At 46.1% G+C, this 26,700-nt stretch overlaps 1 protein-coding gene across 3 annotated transcripts in view; it reads right to left on the reverse strand.

The window, feature by feature from the left end:
* Window positions 1-26,700, reverse strand: part of LOC126521241 (cell adhesion molecule Dscam1-like) — a 119,779-nt gene that overhangs the window by 43,675 nt on the left and 49,404 nt on the right. Inside the window, exons 8-15 of one of the 3 annotated variants that reach the window (XM_050170236.3) lie at window positions 18,939-19,103; window positions 17,297-17,367; window positions 15,031-15,259; window positions 14,101-14,199; window positions 12,068-12,253; window positions 8,671-8,823; window positions 7,808-7,977; window positions 1,983-6,611 (exon numbers count right to left, since the gene is read on the reverse strand). In XM_050170236.3, coding sequence (XP_050026193.1) covers window positions 6,519-6,611; window positions 7,808-7,977; window positions 8,671-8,823; window positions 12,068-12,253; window positions 14,101-14,199; window positions 15,031-15,259; window positions 17,297-17,367; window positions 18,939-19,103 — 1,166 coding nt within the window. In that variant the 3' untranslated portion in view covers window positions 1,983-6,518. Of the gene's footprint in view, window positions 1-1,982; window positions 6,612-7,276; window positions 7,978-8,670; window positions 8,824-12,067; window positions 12,254-14,100; window positions 14,200-15,030; window positions 15,260-17,296; window positions 17,368-18,938; window positions 19,104-26,700 lie in introns of those variants that run through there. The other 2 variants (XM_055065860.2, XM_050169888.3) reach the window with 2 other exon arrangements.

The following is a 26,700-nucleotide window of genomic DNA, read 5'->3' on the forward strand; positions in this document are numbered from 1 at the left end:
TTTTTTTTTGCTTTTTCACGTTTTGTTTCTTCAGTTATCTTTTTCTTCCTTTCCCGAATTTCTCTTATGCTTATATTTTCCACTAGTATTGTATAACACGCTATGTTTATTTCTGTTCAGTTCAGTTATATTTATTTTAGTACCATTCTGTTTTAGTACCTGACTCTGCAGGCATTTTCACTAAAGTTGTTCTCTCTCTCTCTCTCATCATTCTGTTGTATTTCATTTCACTTTTACAATTTGTCGTAATACTGTATAATGCTGCACGTTTCATTCTGTTATTTTCTTAGTTTATATGCTTTCACCCACTCTCCTCTGCAATGCCTCGGCTATTGAGGGCATCGAAAATAAATAAATAAATAAATAAATAAATAAATAAATAAATAAATTAATAAGGGTGACGCAATGTGCTGCAATTATTGCCCCCCCCCCCGCCCCCCCCCAATGGCCTGTCGCAATCACCCAATTGGTGAACCTAATTAGTCGGAAATAGTCTTATGGTGGGAAATTATTGTAATCGTAATTAACTTGAGTTTGGGTAATCTAGAATGAATTAATATGTATTACCCTTATTAATCTTGACTGTTATAATGTTTATATTGTAATTAATATTAACTAGGCTTAAGCAATTGCTCTTAAATGATACTGATTCGCCCTGATGAATTTAATGTTATTCAATCGAAATTAGGTTTAAATCACCTTAATTATACTTCATATTGATAAGCCTTAATGAATTGTAATGAAGCTTAAATAAACGTAAGTTTATTATTTAACGTTAATTTCTCTTGAGCAGGTATTTAATTCATTAATCTCCATTAGGCTTCCTTACTATTCATTATTCTTAAGGAGTCTTATTTAGTCTTCATTTTAGTTGTAATTATACGTGTTATTCTTTTGTTAACTTTAATTACTATTGATACCTCTTCAGTACTTCCTATACATAGCCATAATCATAAATATACGTCAAGCATAGTCCCCCCCCCCCCCCCCCAAAGTAAGAAAATGAAACAGCGTGTGCAACAATCTTGCTAATTTATTTGATATTTTTAGTGCGGGAATCATCTACGTGATGTTTACCTATTTTTCTTACTGAATCAGTATACGGGATTGCCTCATTCTGATTTGAGCGGCGTACAAGGATATTGTGCTCAGAGCCACATTCCTGGTCCTAACCGTGCTTTTATGGTCCACTTCTGAAGGGGAGGAAGTCTTACGCCGACACAAGGGATCACGCTGGCGCTGATGCGTCCAAATTTTGGGATAGTCCTTTAGTGGTGGTTTCGGAGCGCCTGGCGAACTCTGCCCCTAGCGCAGATCGCTCTCAAGATACGGCCGCGCGACCGCGCGCAGCCGCCACGTACCCAGTTGCAGCCGGAGTAGAACGCCGCTCCGCCTCCCTCCCCTCACCCCCGGTGCCTCGCAACATTGAGTGCCTCACGCACGACGGGAGACGGCGCGCTTCCTCCTCGCTCTCCTCCCTCCCGCGCGGGCGAGATTGAGCCGCGATCATCGGCTCTCCTCCCACGCCTTCATTCACACATATACAGCGTAGTGCGCGCGGGGACGGTGTTATCGCCCTTGCACTGTATGTGGAACATCATGGCGACTGCGATTGTAGAAATGCGCCTTGTGTGTCTATATTATTGGCTATCGCAATCAAAATATACCTGTAATTATACTGTCTGTGCGTTCAATATAGACAAGGGCCGTTGTTAGTGATTGTTCAAATTAGTGACAAGGGGCCGACATAATCGGCCACACCATTTTCATCAAATAATTTATCAGCCATACCATGCCATATCAGTGTGTCGCGAAAACTTTAGCGGCGTCGATTACGTAACGTCGCTGCACTTCATCTTTCCTCGCGCACAATCTTGCAGCCGAATATCGCATCCCACGTAAATGAAGAAAGTCCCCAAGATACCCTCGAACAACAAACAGTCTCTCAAATGGCTTACAATGCTGAAAGGAGAGAAGCTTACGTTTCCTTGGGGATCCGTAGAGCCGCTCCGCTTCTTAGGGATGTAGCTTGTCGATTTGAAGTCGTCGCCAAGCTCCCACCGTGCTCTCGCGTTCCTCATTTTTAATGGAATACATCGGGCCTTATGGCATAGAGCAGGTCTATATAGTTGGAATTTCGACATTTGATTCTAGGAGGAAAACGGAAATACTGTGTTTGCTGTATTCGCTTTCCAAGTCGTGCTATACGCTCGAGATAACCTCCTGGCCTCAGAAAAAGATGCCATTTAGCGCGCTGCGCGGAGTACAGAGTTTGAGTTCTCGAGGAGAAATAAACATGTCGGTCAGTCCTAAACTCCTCGTTAGTTCAGCAAAAGAAGGATAATGCGCTTTGCGTGCACTCAACCGCATGTCTGCGCCTTCCAGATTAAGTCTGCCGTCGGAAAATGGCGCTCAGAAGAGGTCCTTCCTTTTTTTTCTAATTGTATATACTTTTCGCCAGTCCGACTGGAAGGGCGAAGACGAGTTCTTTTTCAAAGTGTATAATTCATCTTATATATTTTCTATCCTCTCTCTGCTGTACTACTGACTTTCACAAAAACCAGCTTTAAGCATGATTTTTTTTTTAATTCTTCCTTCTTGCTCAGCCTTCATTCAAAAAGAAAACGATCGCGTTAGTCCTAATTATCTTCGCTGTGGCAGAAAAGCATGTGTTCGAGCTTGTATAAAGATGAGCGCTCTCCAGGAAGCCCTGTAGGCCCGCACAAAGAAACTTAGGCTGTCACGCTTGGAGAAATTCATCGCCTTTTGAAGTACAAAAAAAAAAAAAGAATAGATCTGGAGATGAATAAAATCCAGAACTACCAATTCAAAATTTTTTTTCTCGCGGACAGCTTCTGAAGACACATAAAAGCCTAATAAATAGAACTGATGGCAGACCTCTTGTACGATATGTTAAGTACCACTGAACGAAGAGAAAGCACACAGTGGCTGAAAAAGAAAATGTGGTCAGCAGGGTCTCCACAGCTCAACTTTTCAGGAAAAAATAAGAATGAAGAAAAAGAAAACGTAAAATAATACGCTGCACCACGAAAGCCGGAAAAGCAGTGCGTAAAAAAAGAGAAATAGCCCACTCTATGTTTTGCTGGCAGCGTGGTCGTCTGAGAAATGTACGATCCCCGGCGCTATATACGTTTCTTTTGAAGAAGTGTAGAAAGTTAAATAGAAGTGGAAGAGTCCGCAGTTAGAACTTGGAAATTCCAGAAAAGAAAATGTTCAACAGCGAACTGTTATAGAATCCTGAAAAAAGAAAGTGTCTTGGAATATAAAGCTAAGAGTTCAAAACTTGAGATTGGCAAGGTTCTCGGCGCCCCATCTATGGGCCACGCTTGAAGGAAACCGCACCCAACTTGCGGTGCTTCCTTTGCAATTGAGTGGGCGTCTATGTGAACGTTTGCTTGGATCTTCAAGTGTGCCCCGCAGTAAGAACGCGGCTGTGAAGATTCCTCTGCTTTGCTCGTCTATATTATTACCTTTTCTTTTCCTTCCTTTTTTTGCGCATGGAACTCGAGAAAAGGAAACAGCGAACTAAGAAACAGCACTTTAAGGCTGTTCAGATGTTGTCGCAGCAGCGGCCCTTCTTTTGATTCCAGTATGTTACCTTACTTCCTTCTGTTCGTTCCCTCTGCGGGCGTTCTATATGCGAAAAAAAAAAGTTGAGGCAGGAAGAGAATCAATGAGCGGAATGTGTTCCCCTAGTTCTCTTGGCTTTCAGCTGGAGAGAGATTGTGTCGTTTTGTCTGCTTATTCTTCGTTCAATCCTCCCTGTCAGCATCCGCCCTTATCGGTTGCAAGTCAGACGTTTCTTCTTCAAAATTCGGCGGGGAGGGCGTCAGCCATTGTCGAGAAAGGAAACCCTTCGTTGTGGTGGGAAGGATGGATGCGATGTCGTTATTCAGACAAGCGCCCGCAAATGACTCTATTTGCTTGCTTCTATTGCTTCAGTCAGCAGCACTGCAGTGGTGCCGCTATACTCTGTATTTTTCTTCGAGGCTAAAATCTGGAGTGCTTTCTTTCACAGATGGACTGAACTCGGAGAGTATTTGTCTTCTCTAGGAGTTCATTTCCCAACGGCTGTTTCACTATTTTCTTCGGTGGCCTGCTGCTTTAGTCATGTAATTCCTACAGAATTCTTCTGAAAAATCACGATAATAGCGCACTCTGTTCCACTGTGATAGAAGGTGGCTGACTTGAGCATGGGAGATGCTCCAGTACAAGCGCCCTTAAAATTTTAAGATGCGACGCTTCATTTACTTGTCTCACATGGCTTCATTCAATTAGTGTGGTAAAATAGTTGGCGTGAGAATATTCAATTTTCGGTCGGAACTTTTGTTTTTCATCTGACGTCTCCTGTTCTACGTGCACCGCGTTTGGCGCTGTTTCTAAAGCGCGCAGAACTGAGCGCACTTATCAGCACACAAGTGATTCCTAAAGCGCCAGCGGTGAGCTAGTCGAGGATACGCGGGGCCCAAACTGCTAAGTAGTTAGCAGAACGCGAAGTGCGAGCTGTTATTGGGAGTTTAAAAAGTCGCCTTTATTATGCGCATTCCACTCCATCTAAGTATACGAAAATTCTGAGGTTGCCGCGCGCTTCTTTTTCTGCCGAGGGAACTTTTGCCCTTGCCTCTTCTAGCGGAAGTTGGGGATAAACACGTTCTTTTCCACATTCATAGTACGGCAACAATTTATTTGACGGTGATGTACACGTTTAATACACGTATTACGAATTCATGCTGAGTATACATTTAGTCTCAGGCCAAATGTGTTAAAATTGAGAGCGCTTGTTTCCTGCCTGGAATGTTCTGTAACGTTAAAGTTCTTCGCATTATATAAGTATAACAATCTAAAATTTCTTGCAGAACTTCAGCTCCACTATGCCTTTTACATGGTTCTGTCAACAACTGCATTAAAAATGGTTGGTCTGCAAAGCCTAAAACAGAAAATGCGTTAAAGGAACTCCTAGGCAGGTGGGGAACATTGTCATCAGCAAAGATCAGAAAACGTTCAAGCTGCACTGGCCCAAAATGCCAAGAGGGTTGCATTCTCGAAATATGGCTTAGAGTGGATCCTCGCTGCATGTTGTCTACATAGTGCGATAGTGGCTTGCTCCATAACGTGAATGTGCTAGACTGCCTCTAGGTAAGATAGGAAGCTAGATAAACCTCCTGTCCAACAAACTTCAAGCGTTCTCAGGATGACTATAGTGTCAAGAGTAGCCAGATCAACGTCAGAGGTGTCGAATATCATGTGCTGCAATGACACACGAGCCGGTAGATGGCACAGAGTTAACAACCGCCATTTACACCTTTTGTGAACAGTAAACATTTCAGTGTGTAATGTAAGAGACCCTGCTACAAACATTCCGCGCTTTGAAGTGGGGAACAGTCAATACTCTCGGCGGGAGGGAGGGAGGTGTTCTGGATGGGGAACAGTATGCTAGTAACGGGTTTGGTTAAAATCTCTTTCTTCAAACAACTACAATTGGCTGCTGTTAGGTTCGTGGAATATTCACAAATAACAACAAAAATGACCCTTCTCACTTCCCTACAAACTGCAAGCATATGTTTTTTCGTGGTTTCGTAACGACAATGCAAGCTGATATGTTCGAAACGTTCAAGTACTTCGCGTCAAACAAGAGCCACTCTCTTGTTACGAATATCGCTAATAAGCGTACAAAAACACGTAGGACACGCACCCCAAGACATTGCTTCTTGCATAGACCACTTAAAGGAGGCAGCTATTTTTCCTTTTGGGCCTTTGAAAGTAAGCTACACATTGCTCAGAGCTGAACACCGTCCACGGGCTATCGATATGTTTCGACACAGAAAACCCACCCCCATTAGTAAAGCGTAACGTGCGTGACTTCTCAGTTCGCCATATCAACAGTTAACACTCTTCTATGCAAATCACACAATCCGTTCATTTTATGTTTGTGGGCTTTCTTAGGTTTACTCCTATCACGAGGACCACGTGTCACCTTCGTAGCGTGCACGGCAGTTGAGAATTAACTTTCTTGCCTGCCATTCCACTCTTGCTGCCCTCAGGTCTGATGTTAGGCTTAGGGTGATCAGCAAAAATATTGATGCGTCTATCTTGCCAGTGCTAATTCACAGGCATTTTGGAAGTAATGCTCCTCGCAATTATCACCAGCCGAAACGCACTGAGTCCTGACGATTGCAGCATGCAAATCGGCCAGAATATTTGCGCACTCTCGCCTATTGCCGGTGCGCTCCGTTTCTGCCCACATTTGATAATTGGGGATCTCTCGTAGGCGGTGAGAAGGATCGCAACTTAAGCATTTGGTCATGCTTCGCGACGCAAGATATTCGGAAGATACACTTAAACATGTTAAAAAACGACATCGACAACGCCTCCAGAATAAGGTAAAAAACGTCTACTGGCTCCTGTCTTTAGCTCTCACTTGTGCAGGTGCTAGCTGCGCGTTACAAAGCGGAAGACGGGTGTGGTGTTAGAAAATTGCAGCGTCGCGCTAAGTGGCGTCACTGATTTTTGTCCGAAGAGGAAGACGCGTCTAGAGCGAGGTGGGAGTTGGAGCCATGTCCTTTGAGTCGTGGGTAGTTGCCGTCGTATATCTGCGGAGGAGAGAGAAACGCGTGGTGAGCGATCAGAAGCGAGCCCGGGGCATTACAGTTTCAGTGTTGCTGGCGGTCATTGAAGACAAATGGACGAAGCGCAAAGAAAAACAGTTGTACGCGCACTAAAGGAATGTATGTACAGGCAAAAACGGCTAACATTCGGTATAAAGAGAAACGGGAAAGCATAGCTTTTGCCTAAGCCCTTTTATGCCGAAGATGGAAGCGGTGTGCTTTCAACCCTAGAGCATTTCTTGAAAGAATTAAAGAATGCGTTACTTCGCGTGTATTATTATTATTATTATTATTATTATTATTATTATTATTATTATTATTATTATTATTATTACTATTAATCATGTCATCATTATCAGCAGCAGCACATGTTTATGGGCTAGCTAACATGTCTTGGGCTAGCTAATTCCATCTTGCGGCTGCAAATTTCTTATCTCATCACCCCATCTAATTTTCTGCCGTCCTCTACTGCGCTTCGCTTCCCTTGGAAGTCAATCTGCAACTCTAATAGTCCACCGGTTATCTTCCCTACGCATTACATATGGCCTGCACAACTACATTTCTTTCTCTTAATGTCAACTAGAACATCGGCTATCCCCGTTTGCTCTCTGATCCACATCGCTATCTTCCTGTCAAACAATATGCAGTAAATAATCATGTGAGCATATATACAAACATCACAAAGAGAAATAAAAGCGGGCTAGCAACTGTCTCCTAAAAGGTACACCACGCTCACCTCCTTGAAAAGGAGAGAGAAAAAGATGAAGAGAAGGAAATAAGGGGAGGAAAAAAGAACGAAAGAGGAATAAACAACACATCACACAATCACACACAAAGTACCAGCGTTACAGACGAGAGCCTAGTCCCGTGGTTGACAAGACTTCAAGTACATCTTTGTGAACCTCATATCGAGATGACGCACAATCCTTCGGAAACAAGATATCATTAAGCGCAGTTCGTGCAAGAACGCATCCAAACAGTAGAAAAAGCACTCATGTATTTTGCTCATATAGTATATACGTAGTACGCATGATTAAAAAAAAAAAGCGAAACCGGCTGGGGACAAGAAAGGGGTGATAGTTGCTCATAGTTCTGTGCAGCCTTTGTATTGATGAAGGAGCAAGTAACTTCCAGGTTAGTTCAGGTGGCACACTTTTCGTTGAGCTGACACAAAGACTTACAGAAACGGTTTGGTTCGCGGCTGCCAGCGCGGCCTGCGCGTCCCACGGCGTGTCGTACACGGTCGACTCGGCCACGCTACGCCGTGCGTACGATGCCCTCGAGCCGCGCACGTCTTGCCAGTGGCCGCTTTCCCGGCTCTGCACGCAACTCTCGTACTTCACATGGCTCCCTGGGCGCGCAGAGAATCGAACAGTGCGGAATTCAATCAAATTAGTGACGGACATACAGGAGGTGTGCATATGAAAGGACGCATACCTCAGACACTGAAGCAAGGAGTGATCGGGACCATGTGGAAAATTTAGCGATGCAAGCCACTACAGATATTATGTTGGGTCTCAGATGGACTCAAGCTACACTTTTGTAGCTCTTAGTCTGTAGTCATTACCCGGATTTCGATGTATATGATAAAATAAAGAGAGTTTTCAGTTTTTAAATATTCACTTCTGTAATTGAAATTATATACGTGATTGTCCAAAGTTTCAGTGCAGCTGCTCATCATTGGGCAAAGTATAGCAGCTGATCAGGGTTGAGACAGAAAAAGGGCTAACGGCGAATGGAGAAATACAGCGACCCAGAGTCGCTTACGAATGCGAACTTTGCGCCTGAGCGAGTTCGGGTCTAAATACTCTAAATTAGATGAAAAGATTTGTGATCTTTTTCTAATCGCAACCTCTATCACCCTTGAATTTGGCCTGTGGGCAAATATATACGTTTTCTAATAGACGCGTGCTCTACTGTTCCGATTTATTTTGGGGAATTGCGTTAAACAGTGTTAGATTTTTCACATATCTGATTCGTTCCTGAGGCTTCTTGCATAGGGGGACAACAATTAAAAATTGCAAAAAGGTAAGTGCGCGCTCACCGTGACCACCAAGCATTCTCCTGTAGTAGGCGAGTGCGGCGACGACCGATATGACGATGATGCCGACAGACACGGCCACGGGGACCAGCACTTGGGCGCGCAGGTAGAAAGGCACTTCCGCCGCTTCGACCGTCTCCTCCTCGTCCCAGGAACCTGCGAGTGCTTGGATTGCTGCAGTAGGTTCTGTTGCCCCTAGGTGGCAGTGTGATGCGGATGGACCAGAGATAAATTCATTGAGCCAAATGACTTTCTCGTTAGTTTGTATTGTAATAACGTGAAGTCCGCAGCGCTTGCTATAAGCGCTTCCGTTGGTCTTCCCTGGCGTCTCTCTAGACAAAAGTAAGCTTAAACAGCTCACATTGTGCTTTACTTCAGTTTGTTCACTAAAGTTTCGAAGCTTGAAGACCGACCAAAAGTGTTAGCTTGAAGCTGCAATCTCAAAGGAAAAAAATAGAAAGAGAATATGGGGTCGTCCGCGCCGATTCATATATGCAGAGAGGAAGAGACGAATTTATTTGCAGAAATGCAGAGACGTCGACTTGAGCTGTCGCTCGCTCTAGTCTGCTGCTCTGCACTTCATAGCTGGGCAATATTAATTCAACCTAGAATCATAGGAAATTGTGCAAAGCATTTGAGAAATGAAGAAGAAAAATAAATGTGTAGAGTTTTTTTACCTCAACCGGATTCTTCTTCGCTATTTTCCCCTGCTTTCATCCTTACTAACCTGTTCACTGCAGCCGAGGTGGCCGACACATTCAGAGGGCGTGCATTTGTAAGCTTTAGAAATATGCCATAAAGAAGAATTGACGTCAAAAAGGGCTCTGCAGCACACTCTTTGCCCCTTTTGATGCGTAAATACTTTGTTATGTCTCGCGTTTCTTTATATACTTCTTTACTGTATCGTCACAGTACGCACTGGGCCATCATAAAATAAGCCACCGTTCAAACACACTCGATCTTATCAGAACGTCTGAGAGAAGGACGTTGATGGGGCTGCTCAGCAAAATAAAAGAAATGATAAAAAAATAATACGTAGGAGCGTTATTTTATTATCGAGCGAAAATCTCGAGTTCCGCATGTTCTTCAGCGGACATGAGCGAGTGCGTTTGCAATGGTCAAAAGACAAGTATGCCGAGGGGAAAGCACAGAGACAGCTAAGCTGGCGAGTAGCCTGTTGCAGAGACTCTTAAAACAACGTTGCATGCGATTTATCTCTCACTCACTTAATTGGAGGCTGTGTCTCGGGAGCAAGACAACAGTGCCTGTTGGTGTAAGGACGCAAGTTCATGTGCAAACGTGAATAAGAACTTGCCGCCAATGCACGCGTGCACAACAAACATGCGCAAGACTCTTCGTGAACTCGACTATAGAAAGCCGCGTGTACCGAAAGTCGGCCAAGATTGACTAAAGCATGATGTAATATTTTGTTACATGCTGTGCGTGGAGCAATTCGTGCGGCTCATGCAGTATTGCAAACTTGTGGGGTTAGAGAACGCTACTCCTTCTGTGCCGGCCTTTCTAATAACAGAACGACGCATAGCAGCTGGTGCACGTTACATCGGTCGCATTTCCTTCCGGAACAACTATATACGCACGCATAATGCAGTCCTACGGCGACACTGAAATACACCTTTGGGCTTTATAATGAGCAGTGGGATGTTCCGTTAAATACAGCAGATAAATTATAGACACCACGAAACCTGCGTTGTTTGTACGCACGTGTACTACGTCTGCGCCATTCAGCTTGCTGCCTTTTTGCCTTGAAATGATGACCGCCTCATGAATGAACAGTGAGCATACAATGTGGTATGCGATCGGGCGGTAGCACGTTTTCCAAAAGGACGGAAGCTCCATCAACCTGGCCGCAGACGCGCGCGCGAATGCGCCTATACACACGCGAACTGAGTGGGTGCCGGCTCAAAGATATCGCACACATGGTGATGGGACGCGCGCATCTCCGTATTAAAGCGCCCGGGGGGCAATTCCATTGAAATCTGGCCTTATGTTACGAAGTCGGCTTCATATCTTACGCGCGAAAAGCCACGCGAGATAGTGGCGGGAGAAAAGGAAAGAAAAAGAAAACGCAGTAAAATACAGCGTTGTCAAAACAAGGCGTCCGCAAGAAAGCCTGGCCGATGAAGAACCAAACATGAAAGCAAAGGAAAAGTGGCAAAGGAAAAACACGCAGCCAGCACGTCAATATTGTTCGAGCCTAGCGACCGGCAAGGAACACCTGCAGCTGCTACCGGAGGAAGTAAACGTGTCGGAAGGTATGGGAAAGAAAGTAAATATAAACGTGTCATGAGAGCGGGAAAAAAAAATGGAGCGACGCCCTGAGAAAGAGCTGGGGGAATAGGAAGTTTAGTTTCGGCGAGACTGCTTCTCTAAACGCGATGCGCGAGAGGAATACGTCGTCATAGCAACGCCGTATTCAGCTGCGATATCTGAAGCTGAGGCCGGGGCCAGGTTTGCTGTGGCGGGCGTCCTCCTTTCGCCTGCGTATCGACGGAGTTCCGAGAGTAAGCGCGAAAAGCCCGAAAACAAAAGACCGGGTCAGTGAAAGAGAGGAAGAGAAGATAGATGAGCACGAGTGGCTCCAGATTAGCGTGCTAGTCGATTTTTATACTGGCCTCGTTATATAAGGCTTCTATAGCGGGGTGTCAAACCCTGGAGGCCACAGATTGGGTCCTGCAAGGGTTTGGAAGCGTTGACATTTTTGCATTTCGTTTTTGTTGGCTGATGGGAACGGATGCTGCGTTGCTGACTTGACGCGTTCAGTCCATTGGGCACAAAATATGCATTGCGCACGCCTTCCGTGAAAAAAGTATTCGTCACCGTTGTTATCATCGTTTCGCTAATTCACAACGTTTCCCCGGGACACAAGCCACAAGTGGTGGAGTCCCCAGCGGCTTTCATTTTTCTTCTTTTTTTCTTTTATTTGTTTTCGGTTTGACTCCGTTTACATGCTGACGGCGCACAGACATTTTAGACATCAGAAACACGCTCTCTCTTTCTTACAAATATCGCCGATCGACGTTCGAAATAAAGCTGTCGTCGGCAAATTTGGGCGCATCGAACAAAGAAGTTCACTCTTCGTATTAGTAATCGGTCCATGTCTTGACTATTATATCTTTCGCCATCGCAATTACCTGTCTCTGCACGGAAACAGGGAAATCGCAAGCTGTTTTATGATTCCAATCTGTGATCAAGCGAATACCACCTCTATCTTCGCAGCTGCGCAGAGTTTAATCGGAGTATGATTTTCAGCCACTGCAGCATACTATATACTTTTTGTGTAGAAGCTACAAATAGGGATCGGCTGTCAAGACGCTGACATTCACCTGGACACAATTCACTTCACGTCCAGCTGTGGATGCTCAAAATCGAAGCCCCTTACCGCTCCTGAGAGTGGTGAACGATGCCGGCGCGGAGAGCTGTCCCCTTCCCTCGAGGTTGTAGGCGGCCAGACGCACCTCGTAGTGCGTGTCTCTCTGCAGGCCACGCAGCAGCATCTTGCGTGCATGTGGCGGGAAGTATACCGAGCGCCAGCTTCCTTCGGAGTTCTTGTACATCACCAGGTACTCTGCGGTGCAATCGAGTCAATGGTTACACGTTTTGGACAACATGCTATGAATTGCCAATAAAGTAGGGTGTGCAGGAACTTGCGATGCAGGTGTAACTTGTCATGGGATGTAACCCTGTGGTCCTTCTGGGCATGATGAATGCTTTGCTTTGGGCTGAAATTCCAGTTATTTTAATGGGCGCGCACATTTCACACGCGTATTTTGTGTGAGTTGTACTGCGTAAGCTAGCTGAGCCGATCAAACGTGTACCGTGCGTTTGCAATCAATACACACAGGATCGGACTGCTGTTAGCTCTTGAGGCTGTGTTGTTTGCATTGACCGACCTTTAGAGAGGGCGCTACAGGGAGAATATTGCCGGACCTCGACTATTCAGCCAACAGCGCATCAAAAACTCAAATAACGAGCGGTTGAGTTCACTTATCTTGTCGAACCTGTGTTCCTGTGTACACATAAGTACTTCAGCCATACATTTTTGAGCATGCATGGACTTTGTCGCAATGTATCAGCATGCTTGAGGGCTTTTCACTATAATTCATGCATAAGGACATGTATTCGAAATACTAGGGCCAATTTTACACTGTTGTATAAGGCTAGCCGATTCGTCCATCCGTCTATCGCCTGTACATCGAAAACTCCTCCGGCGCAAACTCATGCGCATGGGCCAAGAGAGAGAGAGAGAGAGAGAGAGAGAGAGAGAGGCACGCGATTGGAGGCGCCAGTAGTGACGTTGTTGCTCTCCGCTGCAGCCGAGTGCGCGCGAAGCAATTTCTCTTCGGCTCCAAAATGGGTAGGCCACGCGTCATACGTACTCCTGAGAAGCAGGCAGCTTTCGATCAGCAACGCCTCAAGCAGAAACGGGAACGAGCTCGTCTACGCCGTGCCGATGCTGCAGCCCGGGCACAAGAACAGGCTCGTGCAGCCGAGCGCAAGCAGCAATTGCGTACCGAGGATCCAGCAGCCTACCAAGCCGTCGTTTAATAAACCGTCAGGATTAAACCAGAGATAAACACCGGGGCCGCAAGTTTTAGCCTCGCTGGTTAACCATCTGTACAAAGTGCTTGGGTGGTGATTTTTTAAATTTTCTTTAAGAATTACAGCTGTTAGTGTTTGGGCGTTCTAAAGTATCATTCGTAATGTAATTATTTATTTGTTTATTTGAAAGCAAGTTATTTTTTTTTTTGCATAGAAGTGAAATGAAGTAGCCGGAAGCGTACTTCTACCAAGGTCTCCCCTTAGATCCCATTTAACCTTACTTACCTGGCAATCCTAAGGAAGTCCATGACCTATCTATCTTTCTCACTGTGTGAGCCCCTAGTCACTTCCCGTTTCTTTTGCTTCATTTACGTTGTTGTGGACGGCGCTGCCTCATAGCGTGTTCCAATTGAAGTCGCCGAAGTCAGAGTAGCGAATAGAACGAATCAGGGTCGCCTTCTGTAGGTTCATCAGCTAACCTCTTTTACGCAAATTGCAAAGTGAACGCATCACTCTTTCTCACTTACGAAGAAACTTGAGCTATAATGTAATTCTTTCGAAATTAATATTGGATGTAAACACGTAAGGTAGAAATTATAGTCCTCGGAGAGAAAGTGTCTTGAGTATTGCAGGTAAGTATAAGTACAGTGTGAGTGAATTGTAAATTATTTACGTGGTATCGCATTAAAGCGGAGAATTCAGAGTACACGTTCAATTTGTATACACTTTGCTAAGGAGAACAAGGAACATTGTCAGTCGTGTAAAATTACCCAGTAGGTTTTGTCTTTCTTCTTTTTATCTGAGCAGCCACCTAAACCCTAAGCTCTTCAGCAGAATGCTACACGAATGCAGTGCCTTTCCACCAAGACTCACGCGTCACTCCCTCCGTCGGCTTCTGCTTCGAAGTGACTGTCAGCAGCACCGAACAGCAGGTCACGTCGCCGGTGAAGAAGCTCGGAGGTCCCGGCATCCCTGTTGCAAAATATCAAGAAAACAAAGAGAAAGGAACTCGGCCAGTGCGCGAACGCCTGCAGACGGTACTAAATTATGAAAACACGAAGCCCGATTCCCTAAATCCAGCTGAGCCAACATGCGCCAACCCTTGCATAGTGATGTGCTAGCACAGCGCTACAATATGGCTCGCTGTAGAAGCATGCAGCGATGATGTATAGCCGGGGCAAGATAACCGACGCCAGGATATCAGTGAGCCGCTCGCACGTGTGCCTTCCGTGCTATAGTGCGCTGTCCAATCATGATCCGAGGCAGCAGAACGATAGCCATTGCTCCTGTCGACTAGGAAATACCTTTAGAAACAGGGATCATCACGGATAGACCGTCTAATCAGATTACGCCAACGGTTCAAACGTTTTAACAGAATTGGGATTAGTACAGGTATAAAAGACATTATAAGCCAGGCCCCCGCACGGCCGACTCTTTAGGACGAACTGTGTGGTGCCCAAGGCGCCAGCCAACGCATATCAAGAGAAACGAACAAACGGATGCGTTTATTCTGTTTTTTTTTTTTCGTGTTTTCCGCGCCAAATCGTATCAACTCGCCCAGCTTTTGAATATACACCATACAATAATGAACTGCTTACAACACGTAAAGAACTCTGCGTCTTTCATCAGCAAGTGCCGAAGCCGTAGCTTACGCAACGCTGCACCGCTTTATCTAGCCCAACTGTGGAGCGAAGGCAAGGGAAGTGCGGGAGAAGCAAGGAACGCGGTGGGGTCGTCAGGTCAAGTGGGAAGGATTAGGGCCTCGCATTTGAGCAGCGGGGTTGCGGGGAAGTGCGGGCTTACCGGCCGTGAACGGGTGCACTGCGATCTGATGCGACGATGGGCTTTGTCCGGCTCTGTTGAACGCCTGCACGATTATGGAGTAAGCCGTGCTGGGCTTCAAGTCCTTGAGCACCGCCGACTCGGCACCGCCCGTGACGGTCTGGTAACTGTACGGCAGGTTCGAATCGTAGGCCTTGTAGCCCACGTAGTAGCCCTGGATCTTGCCGTTACGGTGCTCGGCAGGCGGTCCCTGTTGTAAATATAATGACGGAGGCACGCGCAAGTTGAAACGGGATAGCGTTTGTAACCGGAGCGTCGTTTCGTATAACGAGCTGACGAGATGGCAGCACTAATTACGCCCACGGTGATTGCTGATTTCCTCGGGTGCAGTTGTTCCGGGCTCCTAAGGCCATTAGTCTTCTTCCTGTCTTCATTCCTCTTTAAAGAAACCGAGTTCTGTTTCCGCTAAATGTGTTTATTTTTTATGCCTTATTTATTCCTTCGCCAGACTAAGAACAATTCATTTCTTACGTGGTGACGAAGAAGAAAGAAAGACGCATAAGCGTCCATTAAACGCTGAAGAAGACAGATGTTCTTAATGGACTCCAATTTGTTTGCGTAAAAAGACGCACCATTTTATTGTTTCAGCGAGCTGACATCTTCATTCCATCTCCACGGGGCTTAATTCCTACGCCGCTCAAGGTTAATTTAATGAAGGGTGCCATGCCAACAGAGCTGAACAATTGAAACATTCTCGCAAAATAACTGGTGAATACAGGAATCGGGCTTTGCATTTCCGTGATGTATTCAATAAGTCTGACAAAGTCCTTCAAAACGTTCAAACCGAAGGTTCTCCGGAAACAAAGACGTTAGCGCGGATAAATAAAAAAAAAACATTCTAGATCAAATACTGTTTCATATCCTTTTTGTCATTCCAGGCCTCCCCTTGCGGTTCCTTTACAAGAAAAGGCTCGTCAATCGTGAGCCCACTCCGATGACTCCGATGTAGGAGGAATGCAAGAGAACGTTATTGTTTTTGAGTAAGAAGCATAAAGGGATCCGAGGAGCTCAAGTTTTGTCAGGCATAGCCATATGAAGAAAACAATAACTGAAGCCAGAGAAAGCGTTGGGGAGATTAGTTGGTATGTTTATAGATATGTAGAAATGGTAAGGAAGAGGAAAAATAAGGTAAATGAAATGTAAACCTGCCGCAAGTGGGACCCGAACCCACATATTCCACATTGCGCGTGCGGCGTTTTGCCAAATAAGCTACCTAAGCGGCCATCCTCCCGCACACTTTACTGATATTTATTTACTGTACTTAAGGAGAAGTTTGTGCTTATATGCGGCGGTGGCTGTTCCTCTTTTCTGACACGGTAGTTGTGCTGATAATGTTCATAATAATTCTTCAGTATTTGTCTAGCAGAAGAACATAGGCCCCGGGAAAGTTGGCTAGCGGCGCTGACTGCCATGGCGGTGGATCTGGAACATCCCTTTAACTGCAGGCGTCACGCAGCACGTGACGTTAATCCGGGGTATTTACTCCACGGCGCCTATTATTTCGGGACGTTAAACCCCATCGATTATTGGCAGGTAACGACGAGCAATTGTTTGACCGAAAAGTGTTTCATGGTATTCGCACTTTATGCTGATCGCTGAACGAGTGTGTTAATTAATGGTGAGCACCGAACAGCGCTTTGTTTCCGTGCAACGGGTTATGGCTATGGCATGCTCCGTCATTATGAGTAAAAAATTAAATTATTGGGTTTAACTTGCCCAAATCACTTTCTGATTATGAGGCACGCCGTAGTGGAGGACTCCGGAAATTTCGATCACCTGGGGTACTTTAACGTTCACCTAAATCTAAGTACACGGGTGTTTTTGCATTTCGCCCCCATCGAAATGCGGGCGCCGCGGCCGGGATTCGATCCCGCGATCTCGTGCTCAGCAGCCCAACACCATAGCCACTGAGCAACCACGGCGGGTGGTCATTACGAGTAGCATTGCATTGTTTACCACAGGGTCGCGCATTAAACAAGGCTGCAGAAGCATGAATTGGTTTCGTTTTTTAGCATACCACATGGGAGGTTGAGCGGTGGGAAATCGAAGAGAGAGAGAGAGAGAGAGAGAGAGCAGAAAAAATAAAAAGAAGAGGTAATGTACAAGATTATCTGCCCAATGTCGACAGACAAATTCGAATAACGAATGTAGTGAAACGGGCATTTGGCAATACACAGAGAAAACAATGCAGTTGAAAGAACACACTGCAAAAGTGCTGTGCACCGACCTTCCACATAACCATGAGTTCCTTTTCTCCAATTGGCGTCGAATGAACGTCCGTCGGTGGTGCTGATGGAGCTGCGTTTGAAACGTAAGAAACAAGCCGGAATTTTCATATACAATGTCACGTCACCTGAAGCAAGGCTCGGTGGCAATTATTTTTGGAACGCGTGCACATGCATCACTGGCGCCTAAAGAAACGGGAACATTGTGGAAGTTTCTGAAATAGGCAGTAGCGACCGGGTCTATGACCTGATGCCTTGAACCTGTGATGGCATCAGCTTGTGTGATGAACGCACAGGTCAAAGCTTTTGGGAATGCGATGAGACCATGGTACATCTCCTCAACTACTGCCATCTTCAAAATTAAAAGCAGACCTTGCTTCCTACATTAGGGCGACCGGATGACAGTGCATTCACAGAAGAAAGTATATAATGTATATTGGAACAATGTACTTCAGCGTCACCCACGAGAAAAGGACGAGAAGAGAGGGGTTAACCGAGGGGACCGATTTTTATTAATCATATCATGGGAAACCATCAAACAACGACACCAAGGAAAGCATAGGGGAAAGTACTTGTACTTAATAATTGAATTTAGGAAATGATAAATTAATGGCAATGAAAGTGGATGAAAACATAACTTGCCGCAGGTGGGGAATGATCCCACGTCTTCGCATTACGCGTGCGATGAAAGCCACTCAATACTGCCGTGCTTTATAAAGATGGCTCGGCTTTGCAATCGCTTTTAGTCGAGCGGTGAATGCTGTTCTGTGTGTGCGCTCGCGCATCACATCCCGCTTTCGTTCATGCTTTTCTCTCTCTACTGCCTCTTCCCCCAATGTGGGCTAGCAAATCAGATGTAATTTGGTTAACCTCCCTGAATTTTTTTTTCGTTTTATCTTTCGGCATGTGTGCGTAATAGTCACTGTTCCTTTAGCACTTTTTCCCCAATTCTCTCCCGTGTGGGGTATTAAAACGTACTTGTGTCAGGCTAACCTTCTCGCTTCCCATATCTTTCTAATATTTCGCATTTAGGAAGCTGTTGAAATTTGCGGACTTCAATTCTACGCTTTATATGAGTTTTTATGTTTTCATGATTTAGGTTACGTTGATATATTATATTCTGTTCTCGTTCTCACCCGTTATTACCGCTTTCGTTACATCACCGGTGAAGTCATGCGAACAGCATCACATGCCAGCAAGTCATAATGTTCTCTTCACACATCTTATGCATTTATGCAATGGGAATGCGTATATAATATCGATGGACAACAAGTGAATCTCGGCGAGATTTTTTCCGGCATTCCTTTCATGTCAGGTTGTGTCATGCAAAGACGCCATGCAAGAAAACGTCATGCAAAGTATCGCACTAACTTTCCCCTTGCCAAAATAAAGAATGCGGACATGTACATGCGCACACGTGCAAGCGCACACGAGCACAGCTCACGCGAAGCAACAAGAAGAACCTTCGTGCCAGACTGCCGTGCTGAGAATCTTTCTCGCTTTCCGTGCGTTACGGCCGCACATAAGTGAAGGCACGAAACAAGCGTACGAAGAATGTCTGCTTTTTTTCTGAGGCCGGCTGCCGCAGCTGCCACCGAGCCCTCAGAGCGCCACCAAAGCGAGAAACGGTCGTGGGGCTCGCACCTTCCTCGCTGGTGACAAAGTGCACGGCCACCGAGGGCCCGCTGAGCCCGACGTCGTTCTGCGACACGATGTGTCCCGAGTACTCGGAGCCCGGCTGCAGGTCCTGGAGGTACGCGGACGTCTCCGTGCCGGGAACCGTGGCGCTGGACAGCTTCCGGCCGCGGCCTGTCAACGTCGCGAGACGGGAAATTGATTCGTTTACCGTCGCTGGCGCACCAGCGCACGCTGCTGCTTTTGTGGACACAGCACGGTCAGTGAATGGACGCCCGCCATGCTAGAACCATGCAGCATTGTAAAGCCTGTTACTGTTGTTATCCAATCGGGGGCCGCATCCAGGAGCTGATCGCAGATTGAGGATTGATTCGTGATTGGCCGAAAACTGACTGCTCGCTACCATCACTGGCTAGGGCACTTGTCGCTGCCAGTCACGCGTACAGATTTCACGCGGAAGCAACAGTGCGAGCTTGGTCCCTGGTTGGTTGGCGACAGCACAGCTGCCACAGCAGTGTACGATTTTGTTGTGGAATAAGCATACAGAGCGTTCGGAAGAACAGAAAAGTTTGCCAGGGAAGAGGTGCATGGAACGGGAAGGGAAAAAAGTTTCGTGTTCGTGTGACAGGGTCTTGTGGATGATTGATCTTACGCCTCCGGACGAAGGGAGAAATGAATAAATACTGAGGGAGCGGACAGCTTGAGGAAAAAGAAAGAAAGGATGGCTAGGCCGCACAAGGTTAAACGTGTGCGGAATACGGCTGGGGCTCTCGCAGGGAAGACGAGGTTTGTGTGGGCGGCAAGACAAAGGACAAGGAATGGCACGCGAGAAAAGAAAGGCGGGGCGAAGAAGTGGCCGTCAGGTCCGCTCCATTGGATTTGTCTCTTTTCCTAAGGGAACGGTCCAGACGTTTGGGGATCGCCACGTAGGAAGCAAGAACAAAGAAAAAGGGGGGTGGGGGAAGGGGATGGACGATGCTATTACCAAAATGATTCGCTGTCCTCCTCACGGTGTTAGTGCTAATTTAAGACGGATGTATGTAAGGCGAGAAAATCTCTCCCATGGCTACATACGATACATTGCATTCTATAGCTAAATGTTGCGCAGTGCTTCTCCGTGCTGTCAAAATTTCTGCTTTTACGTTATGTTCAGTGAGCGAGTTGTTCATGCTGCATACCATGATTACATGGCCATGGAACTAGTAAACGCCCGTAGAAAACATAAGGAAAGTGCTGGTAGAAGAGGAACAAATTAAATAACGGACGCGCAACGGCGCTCTTTTTCGTCCAGTATGTACTACTAACCAACCCAATTGCCCACACTACTTCGATGCAACGCTCAACGCTTGTGGAGCTAGATTATGAAAGTGCACTGTATAGTGGAACTCAAACGCAGGCATACACATCCCTTCTAATGCAATATATTTGTTTTCGAGCGCAGTGTGCGTAGCTAGCACAACTGCCGTTTTCTTTTTAAATCGAATACAAAAGAAAGGAAAATAAATTGAGAGGCACAGTGCTATAGGAAAGATTGAGTAGAATTGGACGGATCTGTCAATTTGACTAAAAGACCCGCTTACTTTTTTAAATAAAGATGCGATGTCGGAGGTCAAGAAAACGTTAATGTGGTGTAGATTTCAGGTAACACTTCTAGCTTGAAGGTGGGAAAGAACACGTGAATAAAGGTATGACCTTGACTTAAATATAAAGGTAGTGGTAAATATCGTAATTGAGAAATCAAATCAACCTTTATTGAACACCTAACACGTTTCCGACAGCACATAAAAAAGCCGAATTACAATGCCTTGATGGAGTATGCGTCTCCAGTCGTATACAGAACAGCGCTTGCCCCGGAGACGTACAATAAGTACTTCCTGCACATACTGAGGAGTATTTTTAGATACCTGAAAAGATAAGAAAGAAAACGACAAGAAAAAAAAATAGTGCGACTACATGGGGTAGGATAAAATTGGGTACATTGGGTACAACGAATACGCGGGTTTACTTCTCTTTCTATATTTATAATAGCGCAACACTGCTCCAGTAACTGTGTAGCAAATTTACAAACACGTGACAAAGGAAGCGGTCTTAAAGTGTGCGCATGCCGGCCAAGACAATATCACAATACTGAAGGCACCTCTGTTTCCAAGTACATTATTATTCCTCCTTCTTCTCTTAGCTTCTACACATCTTCAACTTTTTCAATAACAATTACTGAGCTACCACTTTACTGGCAGACCCGTGGGAAGCAATTCCTTTAGTTTTTCGATATGCTGATTCCAAGTAGCTCGTGTTCAGCGGCATAGCCACGAAGTAATTAAATATGCGCTTGGCTGCCTCTCGGGGCCAACGATACAGCTACGGACAACTTCCAGATTTTATTTCTCTCGGTTGGATCAGGGATTAGAAACTGAGCTTTTACAGGCTGTACAAATAGTACGCGACTAACAAGTGCAATTACCGCTCGTGGAGGGACGTTCTAGCGCGCACGGTGCTGTCTGCCTTCGCGAACGTGATCGATAGGCCGATAGGACTGGGAAATTGTGGATACGCGTGGCACCAGACAAAATTTAAACGCTGTAGCGGTTCTTTTTCGTGTTCACGTCCCACAAGTTTTTGTCCGGTGTTGTCACGCAGCGTTGCAACCTGAAGATGGAACAGTACGCCTTATTGAACGAAAAAAAAAAAAAATGCAGTTGCGATTTACCGGTAAATGTGAGAAAAATATGTTAGCATTACGTCGCACGTCTTTGAGGTCCCGGATGCATGATTTAAAAGTACCGTTCACAGTATTGCAAAGTATTGTTCAGGAGCTCATTCAGCACACGTCCTGCCTCTTCGAGGAGCGAAGTGAAAATAATGGTGATCCAGTGTATATATATATATATATATATATATATATATATATATATATATATGTATATGTATATACGAAGAAGATCGGCAGGCTGAAAAGCCCCGTTGCCATCGCGTGGCACGTATCCAGTTCGTTCGCTGGCTGCGCCCTACCTGCTGGTGCTGAGTTTGTCGCTGCTGCTCTACGAGCCGAATAAACCACCCTTTACAATTGGTGGAGGTGGTGGGTACAACCAGAATTCTGGAACTTCGTAATCGGACACTGCAGCCCGTCTTCATTATGCCGGAAGAAGGACCACCACAACCACAGCCCGCTGCCCCGGTGACTACCGTGGTCTGCCCGGGCCCGTTGCGGCGACGCGACCCACCCATCTTCAGCGGTACCGAAGACCATGACGTAGAAGACTGGCTCGCTGACTACGACCGGATGAGCATACACAACCACTGGGACGACACTAAAAAACTTAATTACGTGTCGTTTTATTTGAGCGGTGTCGCCAGCGTGTGGCACCGCAACCACGAACGTGATCTGACGACGTGGACGGCCTTCAAGACTAACGTGACAGAGGTATTTGGGCGCCCCGCGGTTCGCAAGCTTTGCGCCGAGCAACGTTTGCGTGGCCATGCGCAACAATGCGGGGAGACATTTACCAGCTATATAGAAGATGTTGTCGACCTCTGTAACCGCGTTGACGTCGCAGTGGCTGATGCCGAGAAGATCCGCCATATTTTAAAAGGCATTGATGTGACGCCTTCCAAATGCTGTAGGCGAAAAATCCCTCGACAGTCTCTGAACTCGTCAGTTTGTGTCAAAGCTTCGATGAACTGCGCAAACAACGCGTAGCCACCCGCCAATCTACACCTCAGGCCACTTCAATGTCGAGCTTGGCTGCTGCCCCGGATATATATATATATATATATATATATATATATATATCAAAACGTTTATTTAAAAGAAAAATGCAGAAAGCGAGTGGGTGGAGCCCCTAGTCCAGGGCCCCACTGGCTTGAGCAGATAACATCTCGCTGCTGCTACAGATCAAGGAGTTCGTCCGTGAAGAGGTGGCTCGTCAGCTTTCCTTGATTCCACTTGCACACGGCCAGCCGGGTACTCCGTTGGCGCCCGCTCTCCAATCTGTCATCAAGGAGCAGGTAGCCGACCACATTTCGCCTTCTCTTCAGCAAGCTCCGACGGCCGCTCCCCTGACGTTCGCCGAAGTCGCGATGAGACCTGCGCCACAGACCTACGGCACCCTTCGCCCACCTATGCGCCCACCCGTATCCCCTCCAGTCCGTCCACTGGTGCACTATGCACGACCTCAAGACCATTGGCGCACGGAAGACAACCGTCCGCTTTGTTTTTATTGTGGCCGTGCTGGACACGTGGCACGTCGCTGTCGCCTGCTTACACCGAACGTCCCGAACAATGTGCGTCCGTATGCGCCACGTTTCCAACAACGCCGCAACTATTCGGACGCCTTTGAATCTCCTTCTGCCGTCGAGACCGCATTCTCCGCCGCTCGCCGTTCACCTTCTCCTCGCCGCCGCTCGCTTTCACCCATGCACCGGCGTCGGAGCCCTTTGCGCCAGGAAAACTAAATATCGCAGTTCAGGAGGCGAGAACTGCGGTGCCAGCGAAATGTATAAGGCCTCACACTTCCCCGAAGAACGTTATTGAAGTCGCAATAGAAGGAACATTGACGCTAGCACTTGTCGACACCGGCGCTGCACTTTCAGCGATAGATGCCCGTATATGCCGCAAGATAGGAAAAGTGACGACGCCGCTTTCTGGACTGTCTCTTCGAACTGCCAACGCGCAGCACGTCAAGCCATCCGGCGCCTGCACTGCTCGTGTCGTAATTCAGGAGGTCCTCTATATCATAGAATTCATCGCGTTGTCATCATGTTCACACGACGTCATATTAGGTTGGGACTCTCTTTCCACACATCATGCGATCATTGACTGCGCCCGAGCTGAAATCGAGCTGTTTCAGTTTTCGACCGATATTATCACTGACCATAACGACGATTGTCGCAATATCGCTGTTTCAGAAGACACCGTTATACCTGCCTGGTCTTCCACTCTTGTCAGTATCTCTTGCGAATCTGTAGATGACGGCACAGTACGCTTCGCTCCGTCTGAACTCTTAAGTTCGCCGCCGTTCACTACCAGTGCCGTTCGCCGTCTTCGAGTTCAAAGCTGGCGCCTCTCTCATGTGCGTCTCAAACCCATCGGCTGAACCAATTACTTTACGCCGCCGTGAAAGCCTTGGCAGAGCAGAGCCACTGACCTCATCTTCAATATTTGACACGATGGACGACTCCACTTATCTTGCTGCTCTCGAGGCATCGCCTCCTCAGTCACTGCCGCGTTCTTTTTTTTTTTAATTATGGGGTTTTACGTTCCAAAACCACTTTCTGATTATGAGGCACGCCGTAGTGGAGGGCTCCGGAAATTTCGACCACCTGGGGTTCTTTAACGTGCACCTAAATCTAAGTACACGGGTGTTTTCGCATTTCGCCCCCATCGAAATGCGGCCGCTGTGGCCGGGATTCGATCCCGCGGGTCACTGCCGCGTTCTTTTACGCCAACTATTGCCAGTGACCTTACGACGACGCAGCGCGACGAACTTCTTCGCTTACATATATATATATATATATATATATATATATATATATATATATATGAGAGAGGGAACTCTACCACGTTACCGGCTTCCCACACTTTGCACACAAACGCACTTTTTTCCACTTTGCCACATCTAATGATAACGCATCTACCTGTATTATTTCATCATCCCTCTCTATCCTCCTCTACTTTCCTGTGTTCTGCCTTTCCCATAACCTCGGTGTGGATCAGCAGGCAAGAGCAAAGCTCCTCCGTGAGACCTCCCAGCTTTTTGTTTTTTTTTTCTCAGGGAAGGAAACTACCTTTTCCAGCCCTTCTCCGTTCCTTGGCTGCGTTCTTAAGAATATAACAATGCTAGAAGAATGCAATGGTCTGTACTCTAAACATACCAACAGAGGCACGTTCAGAGTCACCTGCAAGCTAGCGCGAAATGCGTTGTCGCCTTATACGTCCAGGAGCTGGCCACGCACAGCAAGACCCGCAAAAATACAAGCACGCCGGCCAGAGAGAGGTAAAGAAAAAACCGATGGTGATTGCCTGTCTGCGCTTTCTTTCTTTTTTTTTTAGAGGCCCCATCACGACATCTCTCTCGTGTAATGACGCCAGCGATTCAACGACGATTTCGAAGGCCGTTAGGGGCCCCCGAAAATGTGTGTCTTGCTCCGTCTGACATCGGAAAAGCAATATATGCGGGGAGGTGAGAGGCCATGACATCTGGCCATGCTCTCTGCACCTTTTCAGAAGTGTACAGCGTTTTTGACGTCGGGCCAGGCTGACTCTACCACGTTGCTGGAGTCTTATGAGCTATTTTCATCGTAAAAATGGTAGCCGTCATCTTCTACGACTCTGGCTGTCGAAATTCACAGAACGTTTCATTCGGAAGTGCTCATTGCCATTGGTTGGCCGCCTTCGCTAACAACGTGTGCAGCATCAGGATTGGCTCGAACTTGCGCTTACGAACAATTCTAACTTTAAAGCTTTTTCTGTTGTTTGTTTTATTTTTGAGAATATGGGCGCAGAAGCAGAATTTATATATATATATATATATTTCTTATGAACCGTCCCACCGAGTTACCTGTCCGCGCTAAAGCAGGTACGCGCTTTCTGGCGAGCCAACTACGGAGCGCAAGAACAATCGGAGAAAAAAAATATCTTTTTTTAAGTATACTACACCAGAAGCCGTATTATGTAACAATATTTTTTTGCTTGTTTGCTTTTCCTTTTTTTCTGTCTTTCGTCATTTGCTGGTAAAACGTCGTCATTGTTGTTACCGCTCGCTGTAACGGGTGATAGGGAATTAATAGAATCGAACAAAAAGAATCCTTCGATAGTACGGCCCCAGTACGTTCGCCAGCCTGCCACGAACGCCTCCTGCGTGCGAGCTCTGAGACCTGGGCTCTTGATTGTCGTGAAAAGACATACTGAGGCAGTAAATAGACGTGTTATTATTATTATTATTATTATTATTATTATTATATTATTATTATTATTATTATTATTATTATTATTATTATTTGAAAACATATATACACAGGGCAGGAAAGGGAAAGAGAGGAGCAGGCTGGCACCTGCCATCGGAAGGGGCACAACGCCTGCCTACTCATCAGGAAAGAGGGGACAGAAACAGAGAAATGGAAGATAGGAAGAGAGGGAGGAAGGAGGTACGAAAGTGGAAGATGACAAATCTAAAAGAATAAAGTAAAACACACATAGCACATGTCACACACACCACAGGCTGCACACAGTAGGACCGGTCACTGCAGGTCACGCGACTACAGAATGTTAATATTTTTTTTATTTGGATATACTGCAGGCCCGTTATAGCCTGCGCAAGAGTGGGTGCAAAATGGGTTAGTAGAAGGTACATAAAATTGCTAATTATTCATGGTGAAAATTTAATACACTGTATTAGATTCAAAAAAGAGTCAGTGTTATCGCAACACATATTATCGTTAGGCAAATTGATCCAGTGAAAGATAGCCGACGGAAAAAAAGGGAATATTTCTGAGCGTTAACATGACTTAATGGTTGGCGGATGATATTGGAATGATTTGGTCTCGATGAGTGTTTGTAAGGGTCTCGCAAGTAATCAGAACGTGTTATGTTGAAATGGCCATGGTATAACTGATAAATGAATTTTAGTCGTGAAATTATCCTCCTCTGCAACAGGCGTTTAAGGTTAGCCCTTGCGAGCAAACCTGAAGCACTAGATTGTCTTGAGTAATCCGAGTATATAAATCTGACGGGTAGTTTTTGTATACGTTCTATTTTATTAATGTGATGTTT

This window comes from Dermacentor andersoni, chromosome 6 (assembly GCF_023375885.2).
Source record: "Dermacentor andersoni chromosome 6, qqDerAnde1_hic_scaffold, whole genome shotgun sequence".
NCBI classification, from domain to species: domain Eukaryota; kingdom Metazoa; phylum Arthropoda; class Arachnida; order Ixodida; family Ixodidae; genus Dermacentor; species Dermacentor andersoni.